Here is a 27806-nt window from a genome sequence, read left to right as displayed (position 1 = left end):
CAGGCTGGGTTCTCAACACCCAAGATCAAAAAATATCAGGCTGTCTGGGGGGTGGGGAGGGGTTCTCTGGGAACTGGCCAGTGCCCCTGCCCTATGTGCAGATCAATAGACCCTGGTCCAGTCTCTCCCAGCTTCTCTCTTCCTGTCTGTCTCCTCCAGACTCCTGTCTCTGCCCGTTGGTCTCTTCTGCTCTTCTGTGTGTGTCTCTCTCCGCCCCTCTTGGCTCCCCGGAGGCCCTGCCTCTGTGGCCGGAAACCTCCAACGTTCCAAAGCCTGGATCCCGCCTTGGATCTACCCCCCCGCGCCCCCCTCTTCCCACTTTCCAGAGCTCTCTTCCGCCCTGCTCTTTCCTTCTGCTGTGGCCAAAAGCTCAGATGGTCAGGAAGAGGATGGAGCTGGCCCTCCATGGGATCCTGAGGACGGCAGACCCCAGCCTAGGCCCAGGAACCTCCTAAGGACCAACTAAGCAATAGAGGGAAACTGGAGCCCGGCCTGCTCCCTTCTCCCCACCCCCACCCCCACCATTCCCGGGGTCTTGCTGAGGTTGTTATTACCCTGTGGCCACCATCACCCACATACCCTGATGGGGAAGACTTTTCCACCATTCTCAGGCCGCCCCCCACATCACCCGTTCCCACCCCCTAAGCCCTTACCACAAGACGCAAGTGAACGTGTGTGTGTGTGTGTGTGTGTGTGTGTGACTGTCTGTCTGTCTGTCGATATGTAAAGAGGGTGCATGTGGCTGTATGCTCAGCCCCAAGGAGGTGGGGCTTCGGGATTTATTGGCCACACTTTATGGAAAGCCTCCTGCAGACCAGGCCATGGGCAGGGCAATTCTGGGGACTCCAGCTGCTCACAGACAAGCAGACAGACAGTTCACTAGCGTTAGGGGCTGACGCAGAAGGTGGGTAGTTGGGGGAGTGGCTAGGGAAGGTTTCTCCAGGAGGTGGGGTAGACAGATGCTGGGCTGGGTGCACAGAGAGCTCTGAGCATTCAGCGAGCTGCCTCATCCCAGCCTGGACCACTGCAGTCACCTCCTCCCTGCCCTCCCCCCTTCTTCCTCCTAGCCCCTCCAATCCCTGCTGCTTGCCGCAGCCAGAGCAATCCTTCCAAACCATAAATCAGATCACATCACTCCCCACTCCCCTGCTCCCCCACCTTCCCATCATAAACAGGAGGAAAGCCAAACCTGGTCCTCAGTCCTCAGCATGGCTGGCTTGGCTGGGTGCTGGGAAGGAGGGATATTTGCACCTCTGCGACCTCATCGCCCTCACTCCCCTCAGCCCCCAGGCTCCAGCCTCACTGTCCTCTTTGCTATTCCCCAAATGCTAAGCTTATTGCCACCTTAGAGCCTTTGCACTAGTCTTTTCCTCCTTCTAGAAGGCTCCCCCCCCTCCCCAGCTCCTTCTCATTATTGAGGTCTCAGCTTCAAGAGGCCTTCCCCAACCACCTTATCTAAAGAAGCTTCTGTTCCACAAGCTATTTTATTAAAATGTCCTGTTTTATCTTTTTGGTATACTGAAGACTGGTATGATGTTGTCTGTGTACATCTGTCTCCTGCCAACAAAGGCAGGGATTCTTATGCACTGCTGTATCCCCAGAATGAGAGGAGGGCTTACCTAGCACACAGTAGGTGCTCAATTGATCTGTTGAGTAAGGGGGTAGCCATTCCTTACAGGGTAATGGCTTGGTCAAAGGTCTGGAGGCTTGATCTTTGTGTTTAGGTCACCCCCAAGTTCTCAGGTGGGTGGGAAGCAACACAGGTGGAGGTGGTGAGGGCAGTAGGAGAGAGGTTTGGAGGCAGGGGAAACAGGAGGCCATGCCATGCCCACTCTATGACAGGCCCATGAATCATGCCAGGCTTTTCCAGTCCTGGACTGGCTGGTTGTGCCAATAAGCATGGAGCTCACCAGCTAGGAATCACGAAGGCCTGCCCTTCAAAGGAGGAAACCAAGGCTCTGAGAGGGGACAGCAGGTCTGCTGGAGGTAACCAGCATGGCGGCAGCTAGCCAAGGCTTCTGGCTCCAAGCAAGAGCAGGGCATCTGCCCTCAGCTGCTGGGAGCCCCAGGAAATGTATGCATTCAGCCTTTTGTTTTCCAAGAAAGCTTGGTACACTGAGGGCAGTGTGACCTTGGGCAGGCTGCTCACAGCCTCAGGTGCCCACTGGGGACCAGGAGGCCCCTCGCCAGGAGCTAGAGACCTACAGAAATCATTCCCAGCATAGGCTTGGAAAGGCCTTATAAACTGTAGAGGGGTGTACAACCTCTCTTGCTGCTGGTGCCAATGTAGGCAGCTGTTCTCTTCCTAGGCCCAGCTGTTCACCACCTGGGTGGGTGAGTGTGCATCAAGATAGGGGCCTCCCCAGGCTGGGTGGGCACCTGCTCCAGCTCATGCTGGGTACCCTGGAAAGCCTGCAGCTGGAGGTGAACATGCTACCTAGAACTGCCCTCTGCAGGTGCTTGTGCTTGGGCTGGCAGCCCTGGATGTGTTGTTGGAGCTGCGAGAAGGTGGAAGCCTGGGCTAAGGGAATGCTCACTGCTGTCCCATGGGATCTACCCTGTCTCTGTGCATGTGTCCTGGCAGGAGTGAGCTATTTGCATACAGCAGGCTGCTCACATGTGCGTGTGAGCTCTGAGGTGATGGTTGGGCGTGTCTGTGTGTGCTGAAAGAGGATATGCAGCTATGGGGGTGACCAATTACACAATAGTGTGAAGACTTTGGAGCCAGCCTACCTGTCTCTGATCCTTGGCACCACCTCTTTATAGCTGATGACCTTGGGCAAGTTACTTAACCTCTCTGTGCCTCAGTTTCCCCCACTGAAAAATGGGAATGGTGAAAGTCACTGAGCCTGGCACACAAAAAGTGCTCAAGAAATGTCAGTAATAACTATCCTGGAGTGGAGCTATGGTGCAGTGTTGTGCATCTAAACAGGTATGTGCATGCCTGTGTGATAGACGGTGAGGTGGGTCAGTGTGATGGGAAGGTAGGCACACATCTCCCTACAGTGGTGTGTCCTCGCTTCGAGGTTTTGAGATCTGAGTGTGCACACCTGGCTGCTCGGATCTGTGTGTGTGTGTGTGTGTGTGTGTGTGTGTGTGTGTGTGTGTGTGTGGTGTGCAAGTGGTGCAATGTGCCGCATGTATGCTCTGGAATAGGGATATGACATGTACATGTGGCTAGGTGTGTTTGTGGTCATGTACCCCAGGTACATTGTGTCTAAATGTGCATGCCATGGAGAATATGTGTATGTAGGAACGTCTTCAGGTGCTGTGCCAGCTGGTGACTCTATGCACCTGTGCCTTGGGGGAACATGTGCCTGTCTCAGGTGTGTCCATGTATGCCCTGCCCCTGTGCTTAGGTGGAATATGCGTGTGTGTCTTTGGGGGAACAGGACAGGAGTCTATAGCCCTCACAATCCAACTTAGGGGTGTAAAGTCTGGTAACAAATATTTATTGCGCCCCACTGTGTGTAGAGGGGATGTAAGCACTCTGGCAGAAGGCAATTCTGGCGTGCGGGGTATCCTTAGGGGGCGGGACCCCATCATTGGGGTATGGGAACAAGCAGGGGGTGGAGTCAGGGATGGGGGACCGGGCGGTGGAGAGAAGCGGTGGGGGAGGGTAGGGGTTAGGGGCGGAGCCGGCTGGAGGGGGATGGGCGAGGTTTGGGGGCGCGGGGAGGGGCGATGTCTCCTCTGCCGGCTCCCGGAGGGAGGGGAGAGGGCGGAGGGAGGGGAGGGAGGGAGAGAGAGAGACAGGGTGAGGGAGAGACAGCGAGAGCGAGAGAGCGAGAAGGGTGGCAGAGGAGGCGCGGAGCGGGTGGCGGCGGCGGCCCGAGGAAGAGGAGGAGGAAGAGCAGGCGGAGACGCGGCGCCCGGAGCCGGCCGGACCCAGCCGGGGGCGGGCGAGGAGGGGCGCGGTGGCCGCGGCGGAAGGGGGGGCGCTCTGCGGATGGCCAGGCCCGGCCCGCGGGGGGGGTGAGGTCCTCGGTCCCCCCACCCTCCCCCCTGGCCCCCGCCCGCCCCCTCCCTGGGCCCGCTCGCCCTCCGGGACGGTGGGGCATGGCCTGAGAGTCCCCCGTCTCCGGGGGGGTGGGGGGTGGGGGGAGGGGGGAGGGGCCGCGGGCGCCGCCGACCGGGACTCAGCAGCCCCGCCAGGCAGGTAAGGGGGCCGGGGACCCGGCGGTTTGGGGGAGCTGCGGGGCCGGGGCCACGGGAGGGGGCGGGGGCGCCCCGGATGTCCTTGGCCCGGCGCCGGGCTCCGGGCCTGGGTGTACGGTGGGAGGTGCGGGTGAGGAGGGGAACGTTGCTCCGGGCGACGCCAAATTGGGTTACGCCCCGGTCCCCGGTGCCCCGTCCCAGATCACATCCCCTGCCGGCAGAGCCCCTAGCCCAAACTCGCCTCCCAGCTCTCAGGGCCAAGGGCTCGGTCGCGGTACCCGCCTCCCCGCCCTGCCGGCCACTCCCCTTCCTTGGCCACCCTGGCGCACCTGGGCCCCACCCTCAGGTCACCCTGGTTCCCACAGCCATCCCGCCGGGATTTAGGCCTTGGCCTCCCCCGCCCCCTTCGACCCCCTCCAGCTCCTGCTGCTCCTTCCAAGCTGCTCCACCCGTTCCCATCCTCTGCCCAAGCTCTCGCCATCCCCACCCCGTCTCCAGTCCCTACACCACTAGCCGGCGCGCCCCCTCGGCTCCCGCCCCCGAGTCCCGCTCCCGGTGCCCCCGCCCCCTCTCCCCGTCTCGGGGCTCTCCCCCACCAGGTTCTCGGCTCCAGCCCAGGCTCTCTCCCCGCCTCTCCCCGCCTCCCCCCGCCTTCATTCATTCTCCCGGGCCCCGCTCTCGGCCACGCCAGCCGCCCCCTGTCCCCCCGCAGCCTCCCAGGGCACCCCCCCTCCACTTCTCCACGCCCCCCCCTCGCCGATTCCTCAGCCGGTTTCAGTACCAGCTGCGTGCCAGCTATTCTTAGCCGCCGAGCGTTTGATTCATGCCGCCCCGGCGGAGTGTGCCCGCTCCCTCCCTCGAGGCCGGAGGGGGAGGGGCCGGAGTTGGTCCGGGGTGGGGGGGGGCTGGGGCAGCCGCGCGCGGTCGGGGGGGCGCGGAGGGAATAGAGCAGATTTTCTTTCATCCCACCGCCACCCCGTGAGTGCAGTGCCGAGGCTGGGGGTCACTCAGGGTCAGCCGAGGGGGAGTGGCTGAGGGCCCCAGATCAGGAGGTGGGATATGGGGTAGGGCGGGGAGGAGAGCTGGAAGGATGCTGGGGTCTCCGAAATGGCCAGGTGGGGCAGCGCGGCTGTGTACCTGGAGTGGAAGGGGGCTTCGAAGCTGTGGCCACGTGTGGGGGAGGGGTCCGCCAGCCAATGGTTAGATGCTCGCTCGCCCACAGCTCTTGGAACTCTCCTCCCCACACACACATTTTGTCTTCCCTTCCCCAACCCCCCAGCCCATCCCCACTCCCCCAAAGTCAGCAGTACCCTCCACTGCTTCCCATCTCCATGGCAACGGTGCAGGAGCCGGGCCTGGTGTGGGGGGGAGGGACCAGACCAGACATTCCGGTTTCACGTGCTGGGGTGGGTGTGGGGTAGAACACGAGGGAGACGGACCCCAATTGGAAAAGACCCACTCTCATAAGGCCACCTCAGGGGATAACATTGGGGATCTGGAAATGACCCCCCACACCAGTCTCCCAGACCCTCACCTCACTTCTTAGCCTCCCTCCAACTCCCCTAGTCCTCCTCAGAGTGGAGCCACCAGTACCAGACAAAGCCACCCCACCCACCCTGCAGTGCCAGCCCTGAAAGCTGGCCACAGGTCATCACACCACACCCACCTAGGCTACCACACCACTGTCACCTGGACAGCCCTCCCCAAGCCACCTTCCCCATCCATCCACACACCCTCTTAAGCCCAACAGCCTCCAAAGGACACGTCTTGTAGTTCCCTCAGGGACAACCCATGCAAAATGCTCTGCCCCATGGAATCCTTATCTCGGTGCTCCTTGCTCCCCTGAGACAGCCTATTCCCCAGCAGCCCTCTGCACATGTTGTCAGCCACACTTGAGTGAAGTCACTCTGGCTGCACAGACTCCACCCGCTCCCAGGCACATGTGGCTTCCAGCTCCTACCACCCCAGGCTCAGCGCACCTCCCTCTGTCTCTCCCTTACTACATCTCAACCTCAGTATCCTCCCCCTCTCTTCCCCCCTCTCTCTCTTCCCTCCCCCCTCCCTCTCCACCATCCCCCTCAGGGGCCAGGCTGGGGCCAGGAGGGCAGGATGCCGGTGGGTTGGTCCACCTGTCTGTCCTTAGCTAATTTTAGTTGCATTTTCTGTGGCCTGGCAAAGTGGGCCAGTAGCTCCCGCGGTGATTCTGCGGTTTCTGGGACATGGCCACACTGGGTCAACAGCAAAGTGGGGCATGGGGGGGTGGGCTGTAAGCAGGGCCAAGGACAGGGAAGGAGACACATGCTAGAAGCATGGCAGGGACAGGTGTGTGCATGTGCAGGCAGAGGTGGCAGGAGGGGCCACTGCATGTCTGATGCTGTGCCCAGCCTCTTCCTGCCTCCAGCAGGTAGTAGGGGGAGGGTTCCCTAGACCACTTGTCTACTGAGTGGTGCCTCTGGCTTCTGAGGAGTCCTGGGTTTCTAGCCTGACAGCCACCCTTGGCCCCTGCAGCCGCCTGTGATGCTGCTGTCCCCCATCGCCCCGTGGCCCCACAATGACCCACAGCCCCGCGACAAGCGAGGAAGAGGAACGCCACAGTGCCAGCGAGTGTCCCGAGGGGGGCTCAGAATCCGACAGCTCCCCAGACGGGCCAGGGCGAGGCCCCCGGGGGACCCAGAGCCGGGGCAGTGGGACACCTGGTAGCCTGGCCTCAGTCCGAGGCCTCCAGGGCCGCTCCATGTCTGTCCCTGACGACGCTCACTTCAGCATGATGGTCTTTAGGATTGGCATCCCGGACCTGCACCAGACAGTAAGTGACCACCTGCTGGCCACCAGAGCGGGAGGGACAGGCCTGAGCACCATGAGGAGGCCTCTGGTGCTGGGAATCCTTCCAGGAAGCCCCCCTTGGCTCCCATTTCCAGACCCCCACATGCTTCCCTATCTCCCCCTTCTGTCCGCAGAATCACCCCCAATCCCCAGCTCTCCATTCCCTTCTTACTCCACCTCAGGATCAACCCTGGCCCCTGACCCACCCTAGTCCTGGCCTGTCCCCTCCCCCAACAGAAATGCCTGCGCTTCAACCCTGATGCTACCATCTGGACAGCTAAGCAGCAGGTGCTCTGTGCCCTGAGTGAAAGCCTGCAGGATGTGCTCAACTATGGCCTGTTCCAGCCAGCCACCTCAGGCCGCGATGCCAACTTCCTGGAGGAGGAGAGGCTGCTGCGGGAGTACCCTCAGTCCTTTGAGAAGGGGGTTCCTTACCTGGAGGTGAGGTCCACAGCCTTCCTGGCCCCTTCATTGACAAGAGAAGTCATGCTCCATGATGCAATTGCCCCCTACCCAGTTTTTAATCCTATCTGCGACCTTAACAAAGGAAAACCCACTGGGCTATTCCAGATCTCCTAAGAATCACAGGAAAGAGGCAGAGAGGCCTGAGTTCAAATTACTATCCTTGTGCCTCTGACCAGCTAAGTGGCCTTGGGCAAGTCACTTCCCCACCACAAGCTTCTCTTCGCCCATCAAATTGGGGAAGGATTGCCAATTGCAATAGGCATTCTAGAACATTCCCTGCAGGGTTCAGACTCCTACTCCTTCAAGGCAGGGGATGCAGTACACATACACCACAGTGACCAGGCTTTCTAGGAAAAACCAGCTGCCACATCGCTGCCTGCCCAGCCAAGGCTCCAGGGCTGTTTCCACTTGAACCCTGAGCTGACCCAAGGGGAGTAGAAAGAGGTTAGACCCTCCCCACCCCAAGCCTACTCCCCAGGCCTCTGATTCCAAGTCTCTGTGTTTCTCTCCCCACTCCTCCCCTGGCCTCAGTTCCGATACAAGACCCGAGTTTACAAACAGACCAACCTGGATGAGAAGCAGCTGGCCAAGTTGCACACAAAGGTGAGAGAACCCTGCTGGCATTTACCTTCTATACCTACCCCAACCCCTGCCACCCAGAGCCCCCTGTCCACCTGCTTTCTCTCCCCACCTCTTCCCAACAGCCCTCCACGTTTCCCAGCTCCTCTGTTCCTCTGCCAAATTCCCCCACGTAACTTGAGATGCTGCATCACATTTGGGACAATCCCTAATATCCCCCATTATCCCTATCATAACTTCTTACTTCCCTCTTTTGCCCCTTATCCCTATACCCAAGCCTTCGCCATTTCTACCTGGCTTCTTTGGTCACTTCTTTCTCTTCTCCTGAGTCCCCCCCCCCCCCCCACATCCACTCAGGGCACCTTTCCTTCCCTCCTTGGCCTAGAACACTGACATCCAGTGTCCTGCCTAGGGACTACTTCATAGACCATAGACACCCAGCAGTTCCCCTGATCCCATAGCCTAAATTCCTACCGAATCCAAGGATCACCCCTCCTCTCCAGCCATATCAATCCTCCTGGTACCTTGCCCTCCATTCCTCAGACCATATCTCCCCTGTGTTTCCCCTGATCAACTAAGAGCTGAGAGGAAGTTGGGAGGGCTGCTTTGGTCAGAGATGAAGGATTCTTGACACTTGGGAAGAAAAATTCCCTGATCCTTCGTTATCCACTCCTGCTCCCCACCACACTGTGCATTCGACTCTTTCCTCCCCTAAATACTCCATTCCTCTAGACCTGCACTGTCTGATTTGGGAGCCACCAGCCACATGCAGCTCCCAAGTGCTTATAGTGTGGCAAGTCCTAACTGAGTCGTGCTGTGAGTGTGAAATATACACTGGATTTCCAAGACTTGGAGCCAAAAAAAAAAAAGTAAAATATCTCATTCATAATTTTTATGTGGATTACCTGTTACAAATAGTAATATTGTGGATATATTAAAGAACATGTATCATTAAAATAGATTTTAATACAATAGATGGTTCTCTTTCCTTTTTTTTTTAAGACAGGTATTAGAAACTTTTAATTGACATATGTGGCTCTCTGTGTATTTCCACTGGAAGGCGCTGATCGAAACCCCTGTTTTTCTTCCTTGCTCTCTGACTGGCCTCTCTTCTCTCTCTTTGTCCATGGCTCAGACGGGATTGAAGAAGTTCCTGGAGTATGTGCAGCTCGGGACATCCGACAAGGTGGCACGGCTGCTGGACAAGGGGCTGGACCCCAATTACCATGACTCAGATTCAGGAGGTAGGGAGGGGCACATGACACGGATGATGGCAGGTGCCAGGACTAGAATTATAGGGCAGAATTGCTGTCTGCATCCAAATCAATTTCTTACCAATGTCAATCCCAATATGTTATTCTCCCAAAAGGGAGGCCATGGGGCCAGAGGTGGTGGGGTGCACAGCTGGCGAGCCAAGGATTTGGCATCTGGGAGGTGAGAAGAGTGGGAGGTGGAGTGAAGAGCCTGAGTGTGACTGGCTTTTCCCACCTCTCAGAGACCCCTTTGACACTGGCAGCCCAGACGGAAGGCTCCGTAGAGGTGATTCGAACCCTGTGCCTGGGCGGGGCCCACATCGACTTCCGGGCCCGGGATGGCATGACAGCCTTGCACAAGGCAGCATGCGCCCGGCATTGCCTGGCTCTCACGGTGAGGCTGCTAGACCCCCCACCCCCACGCCAGGACCCTCTCTTCCTTTCCTTTTGTGTTTCCTCAAACCCCACTTCTCTCATTTTGCTTAAAAATAACCCCTTTTCACATCCCCAGTACAAAGCCCCTTTGCACAGATTGACATACACAGCCCTTACTGTCACTCCTTGCACTGAATTAGAGAACCTCCGGGTGTGTCCACCTCAGCTACAGCAGACCCTGTCCCTATGCCCAGGTAGATTATATGACTTCCCGGGCACAGCCTTGTCCCCCAGATACCCAGAATGTCTCCATTCCCTCTGACCCAGCTCAACAACAACCCTATACCTGTCTCCCCAATTTGTAAATGCACCTTATATTCCTTAAAATTCAGAGTGAGCTCCCTCCTATGCTCCTAGAGCCCTTCCATAAACATCATGAAAACATCCTTCCGTCTATCCTTCCAAACCCAGTGCTTCACCCCCTAAATACTGCCCCCTCCTCACATACAACACCTAAAATGTACCTTCCCAAATAGACAAACCCCACACAACCACAAAATACATACACAGAGCTGGCTTGCACAGTCTTATTTTAAAATACTCTTTCTTGGGGCCGGCTCATTGCTCACTCGGGAGAGTGTGGTGCTCATAACACCAAGGCCACAGGTTCAGATCCCATGTAGGGATGGCCGGTTCACTCACTCTGGGGAGTGTGGTGCTGACAACACCAAGTCTAGGGTTAAGATCCCCTTACTGGTCATCTTTAAAAAAAAAAAAATACTCTTTCTCTCCCCACTTTCCCCCAGGGTACCTGATCCCCCTTCATTCACAGGTCAGGATAGCCTGCCCCCAGAGATAACCATTGATAGACACCTGAATTCACAGATGCTCCAGCTGAATGGACCCTCCCTTCTCTTCTCTAAATTCTTTCTTGAAGAACCCTGAATACAGTCAGACACCAGCCACAAAGATCTGCCTTATACCCACTGAGATTAACAGACCCTCTTCATGTACCCCCAATGCACACTCACCCCCAAACCCATATCCTGCACACATGCATGCACACACACGCACCCAGCCTCCTGACCTTCCCTGTCCAATCCACTGGCCACGTGAGGCTGTTTAAATTTAAATTAATTAAAATGAAGTAAAATTAAAATTTCTGTTTCTTTGGCTCACTAGCCACATTCAAGTGCTCATAGCCCGTGTGTGGCTGCCATACTGGATGGTGCAGTTGTAGACTGTCTCCATCATTGAGGAACATTTTGTTGTTCCTACAGGCTGTCCTCACACAGGGCTGCCACCAACACTTTCTCCTGTTAGTTTCTCTGTGCCCCCAGCCATCTATGCCCAGAGCTGTCCCTTATGTAGGCCCACTCCCATCCCCAATGAGGTTGGTTCAAGCTTGCCATTTCCCAGGATTCTTTCTATGCCCCATCTTTAGGATCCTGGTTCTAATAACTCCTCCCACTTGGTCAAGGCCCTTCCTGCACCCAAACTCTATTCTCTCATTTGTCCCCAACAACCATCCTGTGGAATAAGTGGGCACTATGGCTACTGACATCCTTCAATGGCTCATTCAAGGTCACCCACAGAGGAAAGGTTAGGTAGGATGATTGATAGAGCAGAAGGGTCCTCTAGAAGCATCTACCCAGTCCCCTCATTGTTCACAGGGGATCGAGTGGACCAGAGAGGGAAAGGGCTCGCTCAAGGACACACAAGGGCATCATGGCAGACCCGAGACTGGTATTGGCCAGTGTGGGTTATCCAGGACTCCCCAGATCACTGACCCTTCAGAATGAGCCCATTCTTGCATGACTGTCATCTGTCTTTTCTTCCTGGGCTCTCTCTTCATTCCTAGGCCCTCCTGGACCTCGGGGGCTCCCCCAACTACAAGGACCGCCGGGGGCTGACCCCTCTGTTCCACACGGCTATGGTGGGGGGTGACCCCCGATGCTGTGAGCTGCTTCTGTACAACAGGGCCCAGCTGGGCATAGCTGATGAGAACGGCTGGCAGGAGATCCACCAGGTACTCCTGACATGGCCACAAGGGGCTGGGGTGGTGAATGCCTGGTCCCTGACACATCCAAAGGGCTGGGACTGGGATCCAGATGCTGGGGTCTTCATAGAGGGTGTCAGTGCAAATAGCATGGTTCCCAAAGAAGAAAAGATGGAGGTGCGAACACCAGAGTCCTAAGGGGCATGGGATAGGGAACTGGCCATCTTGATCCTTGAGATGAATAGTGTTGGCCACTTGTCCCTTTTAAGCAGCCAGATCAGACATCTGGGCCTTGAATGACTGAACATTCAGACCTGAGAAGCTGACAATCCGAGTTCCTGAGCAGGAACAGAGACCAAAAGGAGAAGGGGAAGTGGATGTGGGGCTTCCTGGACTTGAGATGGAGGATATAGACAAACACTTGGTCCCAAGGGAGAAGGACCTGGGAGGATTCCAGCCTGGGTCTGATTCAGCCCTCTCACTCCGTGCCCTCCCCAGGCCTGCCAGCGGGGTCACTCTCAGCACCTGGAACACCTGCTCTTCTATGGGGCTGAGCCCGGAGCCCAGAACGCCTCAGGAAACACAGCTTTGCACATCTGTGCCCTCTACAACAAGGTCTGCCCTAGCAGTGCCTGCCCCAGACCCTCACACCCACCCACAGCCACCTCCCCAGTGCCTCAGTCAGGCATTCCTCCTGACTCCAGCCTCCCAGCCTCTGCACCCTCTGTTCCTTCACTATTTCCATTCTTTCATTCATTCATGTATTTATCCATCCATCCACTTATCCATCCACTCATTCATTCATTCAACAAATATTTAGCGAGCTCCTTCACTGTGTCAGGCCCAGAGCTGGGTGCAGGGGACAAAGCATTGAGGCCTAGCTGAGGGCAGATGACATACCCTGCCATCACAATCCAGAGTGCTCAGAGTGAAGTCACTGGGAATCCAGGTCCCTGTGGGAGCTCAAATCTGGATGTAGGCTTGGGGTGGGGTGGCTGGGAGTGGAGGTGGCTTCCTGGAGGATGTGCCGCCTGTGGTAAGACAAGCATAAGTTGTCTGAGTAGAAGAGGGGAGAAAGGGTGCTGTAGGCAGACAGCACAGCCTGTGCAAAAAAAGAGAGAGGGCAGGGACCATTACAGAAAGTGAAAGAAGTTCAGTGGGTCCTCACTTCCCGAGCATATCTATTCAGCCGGCAATGTGTGTGGGTGCTGCGTGCTGGCACAGCAGGAGACAGATGAAAGGCCAAAGCACAGCCTCTGGAGGGGACTACAGTGTGTTGCAAGTTTTAGCAGTTCAGGGCTGGGAGGGAACGGTCCCCACTTCAGGAGTTCACAGGGGAGTCGAGCGATAAAGATCAGGTAGGGGGTCTCACATAGCCAGCTGGAGCTGTACTGTGGCAGCCAGTTGGCAAGAGCTGGGGCCTTCAGCTACATGACCCCTGGCACCTTGGCCACCTGAGCTCCAGGTGATTCTGGGCAAGTCAGCCACCCTGGGAGCCTCAGTCTCCCCACCTGTTTCTTGATGCTCTCTGCCCTTGAAGGGCTGCTGCAGAGACTTAGGGGGACAGTGCCTGGCATGACACAGCTGGCCTGTCAGCCCCCTTCCACCAGGAAGTCTTCCAAAACAGCTCCCTGCCCCTCTGCCTCATCAGAACTTGCAGTGTTGGGGATTTGGCAGGTAGCCAGGTGCTGCCTTGTGGCAGCAAGCAGTATTCTCAGCACCCAGGGAGGACTCAGTGTTTGTCCATCCCCACATGCTTCTGTCTCTCCAGCTCCCTGACAGGGACCTCACACCGGATCCTCTGACTCTAGGGCCTGTGCAGGAAGAAGTCCAAGCTCCAGACAGACTAGGAGGCCCCAAACAAGCCACTTCTCCTCTCCAATACTCTGTCCTTCCCCCTGAAATGAGAATAATGTCAGCTGATTGAAGAGGATGAGTGATCACATGCATATTAAGTGCTCATCCCCAGAAGGCAGCCATAATAATAATTGTTACTGTTACTGTCTTTACCAGTGTCAGTCAGACTCCAGCCAGGAGACAGAAACCATAACATTCATCTGAACAGGGAAAATTTAATATGAAGAATTACATAGCAGGCACAATTGCTCTTAGTGGGTCAAATGAGCAATCATTTCTCTTCCTTGAGCTTCCCCTTTCTCATCTGTGAAATGGGTCAGTAATTAATACCCACTGTGCAAAAGGATTGAGTGGGTTAATGTTTTGCTTGCTCTTGGCATATTGCTTAACAAATAGATGCTTAACAAATGTGAGCCCATTTTCTGCTTCTCTTCCCTTGTCTTCCCTCTCAGGCTTTAAGCTTCCCAAGAGCCAGGGCTGGGTCTGATAGTTTTTCCACACTCTCTGCTTCCCTGGCCTTCTGACATTCCCCTCTAGCCTCTGATGGTGAAGGTCAGAAACCTTTCTAGGCAGTGAGCTTCTCAAGGGTTGGGGCTGAATCTGATGAAATGCTCTGTCCCAAGCAAGGCTCCAGCACATAGTAGGCCCACATGCATCTTTGTTGAATGAATGAATGAGTGATGGGCCAGCCATCTTGTATTTCTGCCAACACTGTGCACAGTGCCTGGCTCAGAACATTCAACAGGTGTTTGCTTATTTCAGCAGATTCAAGAACTCAATGAATGAATGACTTGAACAAATGAATTTTGACTGAGTCGACCCCACATCCTCCATCCTCATCCTCTCCATGCATGTTTCCTGAACACCTACTGTGTGCCTGTTTGCAGGTGCTGGGAATGTGAGATGAATCAGACTGGCACCTGCCCTGGGGAGGGTGTGGGCAGTTCACAGTCTGGTAAAGAGTCAGATGTGTAAACAAATAATTGCATTACCATAAGAGATAAGTGCTAGAATGCCAGTAAAAACAGGGTTCTCTAGGTGCCCAGTGGAGGGAGCCACTAACTTAGACCTGGACACCTCAGCTTTGTAAGAGTAGGATGAATAGCTGATGAGCTGGGGACAATGCTCTGGCCCTGTGGCCCCCAATGTGAGGGTTAGGGGTGTGTGAAAATATGCAAAAATACACATGGCAGTAGTTAACAGTCTAGCTGGAGGGACAGCATGTGCATACACGAGCATACACACACACACACACACACTCACAGACACACCCAGAATACTCACTAGGCTGACTCTGCTGTTTAATGACTTCGGCAATTGGAGTCATCCATTCACAGGTGACAGATGAGCAATAGGATCACAAGGCCAGGTTGGAATCCCAACTGCCCCATTAGCTAGCTATGTGGCCTTAGGCATGGAATTTGCCTTCTCTGAGCTTGTCCTATAGGATGGGCCTGTACTAGCATCCCTGGTGAATTTGTCACGTGAAAGAGGTGAGACCAAGGAGGTGCTTGGTGAATGCCAGTTAAATTAGCAACAGAGAAAGCTAAAGTGGAGTTGGAGCCAGGTTGGGTTTGGCTGGGCCAAGAAAATGGGGAAAGGACATTCCCCGTTCAGTGATGTTTATTAAACAGTTCCTGTGGGCCAGGCACTATTTCAGGCAGTGGATGCCTCTGTAACTTACAATATAGGGGGGGAGGGAGAAGTGCTAAAGTGACAAACAAAATAAAAAACAGAATTTCAGCGAGAAAGTGTTATGCAGAGATCTAGGGGTAGAGAATTCCAAGCAGCAGCAGCAACAGGTGCAAAGGCCCTGGGGCAGGAACATCCCTGTTGGAGAAAGGAGGAGGCCCATGTGGCTGGAGCTTGGGGAGCAAGGGAAAGTGGTAGAAGATAAAGGTGGTGAGGGTGGGTTTAGGGGGTGGCAGTGCAGACAGCTCAGGTGAGACCTCCTAGGCCATGGCAAGGACGTTGCCAAAGATTGATGAGGAGTGATGTATGATTGACATTGGTAAGGAATTGATATGGATGCAAATGACATTTCTGCCCCCACTGCCCCTTCCTGGCCCCCCTGTCCTCCGTGATGTGTGCTCCCTTCTTTCTGGGTCTGGCAGAGTGAGTGATTAAGATCAAAGACTTTGGAGTCAGACACCCGGGTTCAAATCCAAGCACTGATAGTCAGCAGCCATGTGACCTTCAGCTCCTTTGAGAGCCTTAGTTTCCTTGTCTGTAAAATAGAGAAAATAGTTTTCATCTCGTGGACTTGGGCAACTCAGTGAGCTTTTGCCTCTAACGTGCTGAGTGCTTGACATGCATCATAAGCCCAGCATAAGGTTTAGACTGGTGGTTCTCAACCTGAATGCTTCAGCCCCTCAGGGGACAGTTAGCAGTGTCTGGAGACATTTTTGGTTGTCATGACCAGGGAGGGGAGTGCTACTGGCATCTAGCAGTAGAAGCCAGCGATGCTACTCGACATCCCACAGTGCAGAGAAAAGTCCCCCATGACAAAGAATCATCTGGACCCAAATGTCAGTAATGCAGAGACTGGGAAACCCTGGTTTAGATTAGTGCTGTCCAATAGAGTATAACACTAGCCCCATGTACTAAATGTCCTTAAATATCCTAACGACCAAGGAAAAAGAATCAGGAGACATTCATTTTAGTAGTGTATTTTATTTAATCCAATGCATCCAAAATATCATTTCAATGTGGAATCAATATAAAAAACTTAGAGATATTTAAATTCTTTTTTTTCATACTATTTCCTTGAAATTCAGTGTGTATTTTACATGCACAGCACATCTCTATTTGGACCAGCTGCATTTAAAATGTTTATGAGCCACATCTGGCAAGTGGCTGCTGTCCTGAGCAGTGCAAGTTTAGGTCAGATTTTTCCTGAAGTTCTTAGCACAGTGCCTGTGTCTTCTTATAGTGACCTTAATTTTTTTACTTTCTTCGTCCTGTGCCACCGGCCATCACCCTCAGGAGACCTGTGCCAGGATCCTTCTTTATCGTGGGGCCAACAAGGATGTGAAGAATAACAATGGACAGACCCCCTTTCAGGTCTGGGGCTGAGAGAAGTGTGCTGAGGCTGTAGGAGCTGTTAAGGGGGGACAAAGAAGACAAAGGGGATAAAGAAGGTGGAACAATTAGGAATGCTGGGAGAAAGGCCAGTGGTCTGGAAGAAAAGAGAGGGAAGATTCGCAGGGGTGGAAGCTTTGGGTTGAGGCGGGGCACCTCACAATGTTTCCTGCCCTCTCTTGGCTGCTGGGGCCACTCCAACTCCCTATACCCCGTCTCTCCAGGTGGCAGTGATTGCTGGGAATTTTGAGCTGGGGGAGCTGATCCGAAACCATCGAGAACAGGATGTGGGTAAGTGAGGGTGAGCTGGGGCTAAGGGAAGAACCTGGGCAATTGAAGGTTCATGGTGGGATCGGGGAGTTGGGGAACCTGATTTGGGTGCCAGAATGGGATGGCGAAAACCCCGGAAGACCAAAAATGTCTGAGTAGTGGTGGGGGAAGTGATTCCAGGTCCCCACTCTTTCTCATCTCTATCTTTCTCCCTCATGCCTCTTCCCTGCCCTCACCTCCCCTGTCTGCCCCACTACATCTGCCCCCCACCTGCCACTGTGCCCTCTCAGTGCCCTTCCAGGAGTCTCCCAAGTATGCAGCCCGGCGACGGGGACCCCCAGGCACAGGGCTAACAGTGCCCCCGGCACTACTGCGGGCCAACAGTGACACCAGCATGGCACTGCCTGACTGGATGGTGTTCTCTGCCCCGGGGACCTCATCCTCTGGGGCCCCGGGCCCTACCTCAGGGCCCCAGGGCCAGTCACAGCCCTCAGCTCCCAGTACCAAGCTCAGCAGTGGGACCCTCCGAAGTGCCAGCAGCCCCCGGGGTGCCCGGGCCCGCTCCCCATCCCGTGGGAGGCACCCCGAGGAGGCCAAGAGGCAGCCCCGTGGACGGCCCAGGTAGGGGAGGACTCAGCCCTTGTCCCACAGTCCCCAACCCAGCTGAATCCCTTTCTTGGAGCTGCAACTTCCCCCAAGGCCAGCCCACGTGCCTACCTCCTGACCAGAGAGAGTGGTGGGTTCCCCATCCAACCAAGCCCCTAGTTAGCCTCATCTTTGAGCGAAGTGAGGGCATTGTGAGCTACTCTCTCGATCCCATCTCCAAATGCCCCAAATTTTAGCTGAGCACCTGCTCCATGGCAGGGGCCTAGGGCAGGGGGTACCCAAAAGAAACGTCAGTTCTAGTCCCTGAGGACAGACAGAATGACAGAGCGAGTGAGAGGAAGCTGAGCCAGAAGAGGATGGGGGGCAAGGACTTGGGGAGGAGCGTCTGGGATTGGGGATGAGCTTGGAGGATGGGAAGGGCATGTAGGGGGTGGAACAGAGAGGCCACTCTGAGGGCAGAGCGGGGGGTGGGCAGGGAACCTTCTGAGGTAAAGAAGCCAACCTGGCTAGCGGGGCGAGAAGGGAGGCCGAGGCTGGCCAGGCATGTCCTGAGGAAGTGGGAGACAGGCTGCGAACGGCAGGCAGAGGAGTTGGATCTGACCCAGGAGGAAGCTGGGAGCTGCTGAAGACTCGTGAGCTGAGGGATGACACAGTCCCAGCTCAGCTTCAGGAAGCTGAATCAGGCAGTGCGTGCAGGACCGTGGGAGGGGGCAGAGATGGAAGCCGGGAAGCAGGAGAGGGGGCTGAGGGGCAGCAGCAGGCAGGCAGAGGGAGCCCCAAATGCCCTATTCCCCTTCCCCTGAGGATGCCAGAGCTGGGAAACCCACTCAACCCCCTTCCCCACCCTAACGCTCCATCCTCCTTCCCCACCCGAGGACCCCTGTTCTCTCAGAGGTGCCCCCTCCCTCCACTCTCCCCTGCCTCTCACACCCTCTGTGTATGCAGCTCCAGCGGAACACCCCGGGAAGGGCCAGCCGGGGGCACAGGTGGCTCTGGGGGCCCTGGGGGTTCCCTGGGCAGCCGTGGGAGGAGAAGGAAGCTCTACTCAGCAGTACCCGGACGCTCCTTCATGGCTGTGAAGTCATACCAGGCCCAAGCCGAGGGGGAGATCTCCCTGAGCAAGGGCGAGAAGATCAAAGGTAATACAGCTCCTGGGCTGAGCTGTGAGGCAGGGGTGGGGTGGGTGAGCTCCACAACTGGGGAGGAGACAGTCGAGAAACAAATAATTCTCCAGCACTTAGAATGTCCAATGCACTCTGGAGTCCTCAGGGAGCCCCAAGAGGCCCCTTCTGCCTTGGAGCAGCATAAAGAATAGCTATCATGTCACTGTTAGGAGGCAGTATTGAGGTGAAAGAGGGGAAATGAGCATTTGTTGGACACTGACACCATGCTGAGCACAGCTGTAGCATTTCATCCATATAGTCTCATTAGATTCCTGATGACCCTTTTAGGATGGTGTCAGGAGCTCCATTGTACATTTGAAGAAACAGAGCCTTACACAGGTGAAGCAACTTGCCCAAGGTCCCCAGTCCAATCCCAAGGTTTCTCCCACTTCTCTGTGCAGAGAGAGAGGCCAAGCAGCCTCTGCCTCTGCCTCTTCCTCAGATGAAGTGCTCTCATCTGAAAAATAGGAGGTGTCTTCTTCATGAGGCTCTAATGATCTGGCAGATGTGTAAAGCTTGGCCCGTGGTGAGGGCCCCCTAAATGGTGGCTGCTGTTATTGGGATTCATCTCTTTGATTTTCCTGTCTTCATCTGGAAAATGGTACCAGTCTGCCCCTACAGACTTTGCCCAGCTGTTGACATGTGTTCTTGGATAGAGCAGAGCTTTGGAGACCAGAAAGCACACTACAGACAGGGTAGTTAACACGAGGCAGAAGAGCAATTCTTTGCCATATTCTAGGCTGCCCAGGAGCCGAGCGATGTCTTGGTTGAGAGCCAGGCTACCTAAGTTCAAGTCCTGGCTTCATCACTTCCTAGCAGAGTGACCTCAGGCAAGTGACTTCTCTGGGCCTCAGTTTCCTCATCTGTAAAACGGGACCCTTGTGAGGATTAAGAGCCAGTTTGTGTAAAGCACTTAGACCAGTGCTTTGCATATAATAAGCTCTGTGTAGGGGCCATCATATGCACCCTCTACTCTAGGCACTTAGAGGAGAGAGACTGGGCTACCTGGACAAGCAGGGAGAGTCCTCCCATAGGAGGTAGACTTGAGTGAGGCCCTGAAGGGAATTCAGGCATCAGAGCATCAGGCAGGTTGTGTAATTGCATCTGTTCTGTAATCTGTCTCCCCATAGCCTGAGTTCCTGCAGGCAAGGTCACAGGTCATTGGTCTCTGGGTCAGTAGGGCACAGTTTAATGACCCAGCACACAGGAGGCTTCAACACACATTTCATGAGTGAATGAATGAATGAGCAAATGCAGGAGCTAACTGTGGGGGCCAGGTGCAGCTCCTTCAGAGCCAGCATGCCTGGGGAGTGGCAGGATGTGGGAAAGAAGAAAGGGAAGCTGAATCCAGGGGTGAAAGACCTTCCAGGCAGGCAGAGGACCACGGGCCATATCTTCCATTGTGTCTTTCTTTCGTTTGTTTGTTTGGCAGCTGGCTGGTATGGGGATCCTAACCCTTGACCTTGGTGTTATAACACCACGCCCTAACCAACTGAGCTAACCAGCCACTGCCTGCCTACCATCCCACCCCACCCCCCAGCCATTGTGTCTTTTTTAACTACAAGCCCAATACTTCTATGCAGAGAGAGGACAGACTGCCCTCTGCTTTTATACCCAACCTCTTTCATTAAAAGGGACTTAATTACCTCAAAGCATGCCCACCTCCACAATGTCACTGAGCTTCACCACAACCTGATGAGGTAGCAGGCTCCCTGTGCTCTCAGAATCAAAGCCCAGTGCTCTAAGCTGGCTTCCAAGGCCTTCCCCTGCCCACCTCACCAGCCTCATCTCGCGCTGCTCTCTCCTTCACCCAGTGTTCCAGGAATCCCATCCTCTCCATTCCTCAAATGCCCCAAGCCCTTTTCTATACCAAATTCTTCAAACATGCCTGAAAAACCCTTCCTTGCTCTCTTTGCCTCCTGAACTCCTAGGATCCTTCAGGTCTCAGCCTATATGTCACATCTGGCCTCTCTCCAACACCATATTCTTTTCCCTTGAGCACTGACCTCAATTTTCTTATCACGCAGTCCCTTGTACAGTTACACTTCTAATGGCCGCTGGTCTGGAAGTTCCATGAGGAGAGGAACCGCACTGGCTGTGCTTAACAGTGTCTACTCCAGTACCTGACTCATGACCAGCCCTAAATAAGTATTTGTTCAGTGAATGAATGATTGATTACAAAACCGCTCAGCCAGCCATGGCAGAGCCAGCAAAGAACCCAGACCCCTTGACACTCCATCTCCTGCTCTCTTCCATAGCCTTAAGCTTCCCCTCAGTTGGTTTCCCCAGATCCTCTCAGGAGAGGCAGTTTGTATAGGAAAAAGCATCGGCTGGCCCCTACTCCACTCCTACTGTGGCCTGAGCCATCTCTTGGCAGGGGACTTTTCTGTGTTAGCTTTAGCTTCTTCATCTGTAAAATTGGAAAACAGTCGTTACCTCCCTGGGCAGGTGTAAGGGTTGAGTGAAGAGAGAAAATATGTGAAAGGCCAAGTGGGGACAGAGAAAGGAAAAATGCTAGCGAAATGAAAGACTGTGTTTGTCACTAATGCCATTAGTAGCAGCAGCAGTGAAACCCTTGGATAGAGAGGTAGCAACTTGTTACTGACTAAAAGCATTAGCTCTGGTAACAAACTGAGCTCTGTTCAAACCCAAGTCTGTTGATTACAAACCCTGTAACCTTGAGTAAATGACCTTGGCTCTTGGAGCCTTAGTTTTCCCCCATCAGTAAAATGGGGATAATAAAAGTGCCACCTCTTAGGGTTCTGCCCTTGTCCTCCATCTCTGTACTTCAGCACTGAGCACGTAACAGGTAGTCAGTAAATGTATGCTAAATGGCTAAGAGGTGGGGCTGGGAGGAAGCGGGCTCCAGTTACGGGTGGTAGAGAGAAGGAAAAGAGGGATTCTTGTCTCTTTACCCTTCTAGAGCCAGGGGAGGCAAAGAGAGATGGAGGGGGGAGTTTGGGAGCGAAGGACAAAAGATTAAGTGACAAGGAGATTTGGGGAAGTGGCAGGGGCAGTGATGGCAAGATGGGGTAGAGCTTGTCCCCACGGTGGTGATCTAAGTCCACAGATCCTAGGAAAGCTTAGGGAAATTAACACATCTGAGCTGTGACTAGTTGCCAGGTGAGACGAGGACCAATTGTGGACCTGTGCCTAACCTGTAAGGACCATGTCACAGAACACAGTCCTTTTCCTCAATGCCTCTTCATTTCCCCACTGGATTCAGAAAGTGAGGATGCAAGAGTGACATGATTTGGTTTCCTCCAACCCCCTTGCCTCTTCCTCAGACATCTATTAAGAATGCCCTTGGGCCAGGTTCTGGGAATTGTGAGAAGGCTGTGCATCGAGTGTGTTGGGGCTGGGAAGCAGCATAGAAACATAGAAACATTTCTATGTCCCTGTTCCCCATCCAGTACTTAGCATCGGGGAAGGAGGCTTCTGGGAAGGCCAGGTCAAAGGTCGCGTCGGCTGGTTCCCTTCTGACTGCTTGGAAGAGGTGGCAAACCGCTCCCAGGAGGGAAAGCAAGGTAATGAGGAGCACCCAACCATCCCCAATGTGCCCTAGGATTGTCATGCCCCTTCCTTTCTCCCTCCTGGTGGGGATGGGGTGATGGGAGGTAGGTGGGAAAGCTTGAGCCAAGAGTCCAGGTGTGGGCTCATGGTTTCCAAAGCAAGGGTCCAAGGTCATCCCTTATCCCCCTGCAGAAAGCCGCAGTGACAAGGCAAAGAGACTCTTCCGTCATTATACCGTGGGCTCCTACGACAGCTTTGATGCCCCAAGGTAAATGTCCTTACACCCTTGGGCACCCCTGGCCCCAAATTCCCTTAATACTCTGTACCTTAAAATATTTCACTACCTCTAAGCCCCCTTTGTCATCTGCTTCTTCTAAAAGTTGATCCAGGGGTGGGAAAAGGCAGAGTTAGCTTGAAACAACACAGCCCAAGCCACTGAGACTGCCCAGCTCTGGGGTTGCCAGAGACCAACAGGGTGGTCAGGGCAGGGTGGGGAGGCCTGGGGACATGGGGCACTAGTGTGTATGGCTGGCTGGAGGCCCTTGCCTCCTTCATGTGCCCCATCTCTGTGCAGTCACATGCAGCGAAGTGTGTGCATCCCATGCCTCGCACTGGCATGGGAAGGGGTGTAGGCAGGGCCAGGTGGGATGGAGGCGAGGAGAGGGGGGCACTGACACCTTTCCCCTCCCTGGCTGCTGGCTGACTTGCTTCGGAAGCTTAATGGATGGGATTGGCCCAGGGAGGTGAGAGGGGAGGGGCAGGGAGGGGTTGGGGTCAGGATGGGCAGGATGGGGTGCCTGTGGGGTGTATGAACGTGTGCGTGTGCATGACCAGAGCTGAGGTTTCCTGGCGCGTGAACATGTGTCTCTGTAGGTGTGCATGACATGCATCTGTATGCACGTATGGCTGGAGGCCCCAGATGTATAGCTCTGTACATGTGCCCCAGACAAGGGGGTCTGTCCCACCCTATATATGTGGATGCATTTGTGGCTGTGTTAGTTGGGCGGGTGGCTCTGCACATCTGTGCTTCTCTAAATCTGTAGGGAAGCATTGTCAGAAATGTCAGTGTGTCTGCTCACACATGTAGACAGGTGGGTCTCTGCACACATCTGTCCCTCTCTATGCATGGCTCTGTGAGTGCGCTTAGCACATAAGAGTGTGTGCATGCATTTGTCTGACTGATCTGGAATTCAGGACCTGGGATGTATGGGAGGGAAGGGCAGAGGAGAGGAGGACTCCAGGGTTTGAGCTTCCAGAAGGGCAGTGCTGTGGGGGAGGGAGGGTCATAATTTGGTGTCTGAAAGATGACACCCTCCTCCGCTGCTCCCCCCAATCCAGGGAAGGGTCCCCTTGTTCATAGCATCCTTCCATTAAATGTGTCCAAACCTATGTGTCTGTGTTCTGGCCAAGTGGGAATGGGTCAGGGGTTTGTGTTGGTGGGGAGAGAAATGACAACATGGGGAGAGGGTGAGGCTGGGGTGCCACCTTGCACCCTGAGTGTCTGAGGTGCTTGACCATTGTGCGCGTTTGCCTGTCATGTCTCCGGCTTTGGGCACTGGGTGAGTATCGAGGTTTCCCCACTCTGAGTCTCCTTGTCAACCTCTGCTTCTTGTCTCTGTCAGCATCTCTCTGAATCTCTCACTGGCCTTGGTCTGGAGGAGTCACTTGCTCTATCAGCTGATTAGGGTGGTCTCTCTCATCCTCAGCTTCTCCTCCTGCTTGCTCTGTCTTGTCCCAGTTTCCTCCCCTTCTCCTCCACTCCTTGTGCCGGCTCCCATGTACTCCTCCTGTGTGTGGTGTGTCTGAGCTTCCCCTCTTCCTGCCTCCCCCCTGCTCTCTCTGACCCTGTCTGCGGTGGCCTGGCCTGTGTTGTGCACCCTGCCCTGCGTCTCATTGCTGGTCCCCAGCATCCCTGCTGGAGCTGAGTGTTCCTGCAGTGTGTACCCTCTCCTAGCATCCTGGCCTCTCTTCTTCTTCTCCTTCTTTTTCTTCTTCTTCCTCTTCCTCTTTCTCTTCCTCCTCTTCCTTCTCTTCCTCCTCTTCTCCCTCCTCCTTCTCCTACTCCTTCTTCTTCTTTCTCCTTCCTCCCTCCCTCCCTCCTTCCTTCCTTCTTTCCTTCCTCTTCTTCTCCTTCCTCTTCTTCTCCTTCTTCCTCTTCCTCTTCTTCTTCCTCTTCTTCTTCCTCTTCCTCCTCTTCCTCCTCTTCTCCTTCCTCCTCCTCCTCCTTTCTCCTTCTTCCCTCCTTCCTCTTCTTCCTCTTCTTCCTCTTCTTCCTCTTCTTCTCCTTCTCCCTGCGTCTCTCTCTCTCTGTCTCTCACTCTCCTCTATCACCCCCAGCCCCCAGCTCTCTAGTGAGCTGTGGTGCATGTATGTCCCCCTGCCTGGGCTTTCTTGGGGAGAGGGCTGTCTCTCCCTGCCCTGGGGCCCAGTCTGAGTGTCCTGTTCTTCCTTTCCCGGCCTTTTTAGACGGTGTTGGGGTATACTGCTGTCAGTCTGTGCTGGTGGGCTGCTTGTCCCCTCCTGGGGCCTCTCTCACCCGTGGTGTCCCCGCCGGGGAAGTGGAGCTCGGCCCGCGCGTCCCCGCACGCGGTTGCGAGGCATCTCGTGTGATGTTTTGAGTCCCTCTCCCCGCTCTCCCTCGCTCTGCACCTGCGCGGGAGGGCTCCGGAGGGGGGAGGAGGGTTAAGGGGGGGCCCAGACCGGAAGTGCCTCCCCCTTCTCCTCCACCCCTCGCGCCTCGCCCCTCCCCCTTCTCCCGCCAAGGGGGCCCCGCGTTCCCCTCCCGGCCCCCTCCCCCCTGCCCAGCCCGCTCAGCCGCCCGGCGCAGGACGCCAAGGGGTTAAGCCTCTCGCCCGCCGTCCGCCTCCGGAGCTGTCCGCGGTGCTGAAGCCGGCGCCGTACGCGGTCCTCGCGCTCCCGCCGCGGCCCGACCCCGCGCCCCGCGCCCCCGCGCCCCCCGGCATGTGAGCCCCCGGCCCTGCCCTCCCTCCTGCGGGGGGGGGTGCGCGCCCCCTCCCCCTCCCCCTCCCCCTCCCGGCGCGGGTCAGCATGAGGCGGGGCCTGGGGGCCCGGACACGGGGGTTCGGCCGAGCGGGGACGGGGACGCGGCGGCGGCGGCGGCGGCGGCGGGGGCGGCCGGCACCGGGGCCCGGGCCCGGGCCGGGGCCGCGGCGGCGATGGCTTTGTCTGCGGTCGGCGGTGGCGGGGGTCTCGGGGGCGGCCCTGGTGGGGGCTCCCTGCCGCAGCCGCCCCCCGCGCTCTCCTCCAGCTGGCCGGCCCTGGGGCCCCGGCGGCGCAGCGTCTGGTACATCTACAGGTAACTGAGCGCGCCGCCCCCTTTTCATTTTGCGGCCCGGCCGCTAGGCCCCGGCCCGCTGCGACGACCCTCCCCCGCCGCTAATCCCATTCTTAGGGCTCCTCCTCCTCCCCTCCGTCCCTCTCCCCTATCCTTCTCTCAGCACAGGACCCTTCTCAGACCCCTCTTCTCAACCTTCTCTTCTCCATCTGCCTCCTTGGGCCCCACTCCCACAGCGCCCCCCATACACACTCCTCAGTCCTGGGAATCTTTCCTCCACCGCCTCGCAGGCCCTTCCAGGACCCCCTCAGCTCTTCCGCCAAGATCCTGCCCCCAGTCAGGCCCTCCAAACGGACCCCTCTCTGGGGGTTGGAACCCACTTGCCCTTTCTGCCACCCGTAGCACCCCGACTCTGGAGCCCTCCCTGTGGGGAGCCACAGTGGCTTCCTCCCAGGAGCCTACACCCCAGCCCTGTCCCTTTGATCTCCATATCCCCACACCTCTTCACGGAGTTGGCAAGTCCCCCCATTCATACCCCTCTCTCCATTCACAGTCATCCCCCCTCCCATCACACACGCATTCCGCCCCCAGCCTTCCCTCCCCTCCTTTTTTTCCCGCTGCGTGTCACTGTGCGACTGTGCATGTGTCAGTGTGGCTGTGTCGATGTGTGTGTGTAACTGCCTGCAGCTGTGTGTGGGGTGTGTGTGTGTGTGTGTATGAGAGACAGAGATGGAGAGATGGTGGGCTCCCAGCCCACCTCCCAGCTATGTCCATCTGTGTGTCCCTGTTTGACAGCGTCTGTCTCTGTGTGTGACTTGGAGCAATACTGAGGCTGTCTGGATAGTGTGTGTGTGTGTGTGTGTGTGTGTGTGTGTGTGTGTGTGTGTGTTGTGTGTGTGTGTGTGTGTGTGTTGTGTGTGTTGTGTGTGTTGTGTGTTGGAGTGGGTCTGTCCCAGGGACTGCGGCTGTGCTTCCCAACACCCACCCTCCCGTGCCTGAGCTGCTCCCTCCCCCACAGGCCCTTTACTCCCCAGTCTGTGTTGCTGTCCCCATGTGTCTCTCTTCCTGCCCCAGGGGGTCTGTGTGTGGTGGGGAGGGCATTTGGGCCACTGGTTCTGCCCTCTGCCTGTATGGGACATGTGTGCTGAGCCTCAGCTGAGCTGCATGGGGAGCTGCATCTGCCTGTGTGTGCCACTTCTCAGCATGGCGGGGTGGCTGGCTTTTCTGTGGAGGAGCCTCCGGGCAGGACTTGGAGAAGCTCATGGAGATGGGTACACCAGGAGTGGCCGAGGACTGGAGAGGGCGCCATGAGCAGCAGGCTCTGCGCTGTGGGAGCTTGGGTGTGCAAGAGGGACCTTTGGGATGGGGGCGGGGGGAGTGGACGCTGCTGCAGTCTCCGCGTGTGTGGGATCCGGTGAACAAGAGCTGACTGCTGAGCTCCAGAGGCTGCTCATGGTCGCCAAGGGATGGCCTGGGGGAGAGCATTTTGTGAGCTCCTGCAGGGCAGGTAGTCAGTCAGCAATACAGAGCATGAATGGGGTGCTGCATGGGTAGTGACTACTGGGGGGAGGGGCGGAGTTAAAGGGGTCTGGGTAGGAGGGTGGAGGGATGAGAATGGAACGTGGGAGAGTGAGAAATACTGAAGCAGGCGGAAGGCTGGATACTGGAGCATGGGGGGTGCGTGGAGTGTTCAGAGAAGAGAAATGGGGTAAGGAGGAAATGCAGGGAATATGAAGAGGATTTGGGGGTGGGGATTTGGGCAAGACAGGGAGAGCACAGAGAGGATGCAAGGAATGCAAATGAAAAGCAGCTGCAAGTGAAAGGAGGTGGAATGCTGCGTGATGAAGTGAGTTGAGGATGCAAAAGTAGGAAGAGATTTCCATGGATGAGAAGGGGAGGAGGACGAGGGAGGGAGCACGAGAGGAACCTGGGGGCTTTAAGAAACACAGTGGGGTCACCCACAGAGGTGAGAGGGGGTGTGGGAGGGAGGAAGACAAGGAGGGAGAGAGGTGGTAGGAGAAGGGTGAAGGGGTCACAGAAGTCTGAGGAGCACACTTTGGGGAAGGGGATGTGGGGTGTGTCAGGGCAAAGTCGGAGAAGGAAGGATGGTCCCATGGGGTATGATGAGGGCTTGCAGAAGTGAGGACAGATAGGGGTGGGTTAGGGAGATGTAGAGCTTCGAGATGGAATGGAGGAGTGGAGAGAGAGGCAGAGAGGAGAGGGGGAGACAGCTTATAGAGTTGCAGGAAGCTGTGGGGGCAAGAGGGCAGTTGGGAAGTTCAAGGAGAATGTAGAGGGAAACACCATCTATAGCTGGGCATTGGGTGAGAAAGTCATGGGAGTGGGAGGAGAGAGAAGCACGTACAGGA

At 55.9% G+C, this 27806-nt stretch overlaps 1 protein-coding gene across 1 annotated transcript in view; it reads left to right on the top strand.

Moving 5' to 3' along the window:
- Positions 1–6709: 6709 nt before the first annotated feature.
- Positions 6710–27806, top strand: part of SHANK1 (SH3 and multiple ankyrin repeat domains 1) — a 45001-nt gene continuing 23904 nt past the window's right edge. Inside the window, exons 1-14 of the mRNA XM_063092198.1 lie at positions 6710–6964; positions 7219–7422; positions 7978–8049; positions 9161–9269; positions 9521–9672; positions 11515–11682; positions 12151–12267; positions 16495–16572; positions 16815–16881; positions 17151–17481; positions 18412–18605; positions 22043–22156; positions 22335–22410; positions 22859–22885. Coding sequence (XP_062948268.1) covers positions 6710–6964; positions 7219–7422; positions 7978–8049; positions 9161–9269; positions 9521–9672; positions 11515–11682; positions 12151–12267; positions 16495–16572; positions 16815–16881; positions 17151–17481; positions 18412–18605; positions 22043–22156; positions 22335–22410; positions 22859–22885 — 1964 coding nt within the window. The remainder of the gene's footprint in view (positions 6965–7218; positions 7423–7977; positions 8050–9160; positions 9270–9520; positions 9673–11514; positions 11683–12150; positions 12268–16494; positions 16573–16814; positions 16882–17150; positions 17482–18411; positions 18606–22042; positions 22157–22334; positions 22411–22858; positions 22886–27806) is intronic.

Source organism: Cynocephalus volans, chromosome 3, assembly GCF_027409185.1.
Source record: "Cynocephalus volans isolate mCynVol1 chromosome 3, mCynVol1.pri, whole genome shotgun sequence".
In the NCBI taxonomy this organism is placed as follows: domain Eukaryota; kingdom Metazoa; phylum Chordata; class Mammalia; order Dermoptera; family Cynocephalidae; genus Cynocephalus; species Cynocephalus volans.
This window is presented reverse-complemented; position numbering and strand designations above follow the sequence as displayed.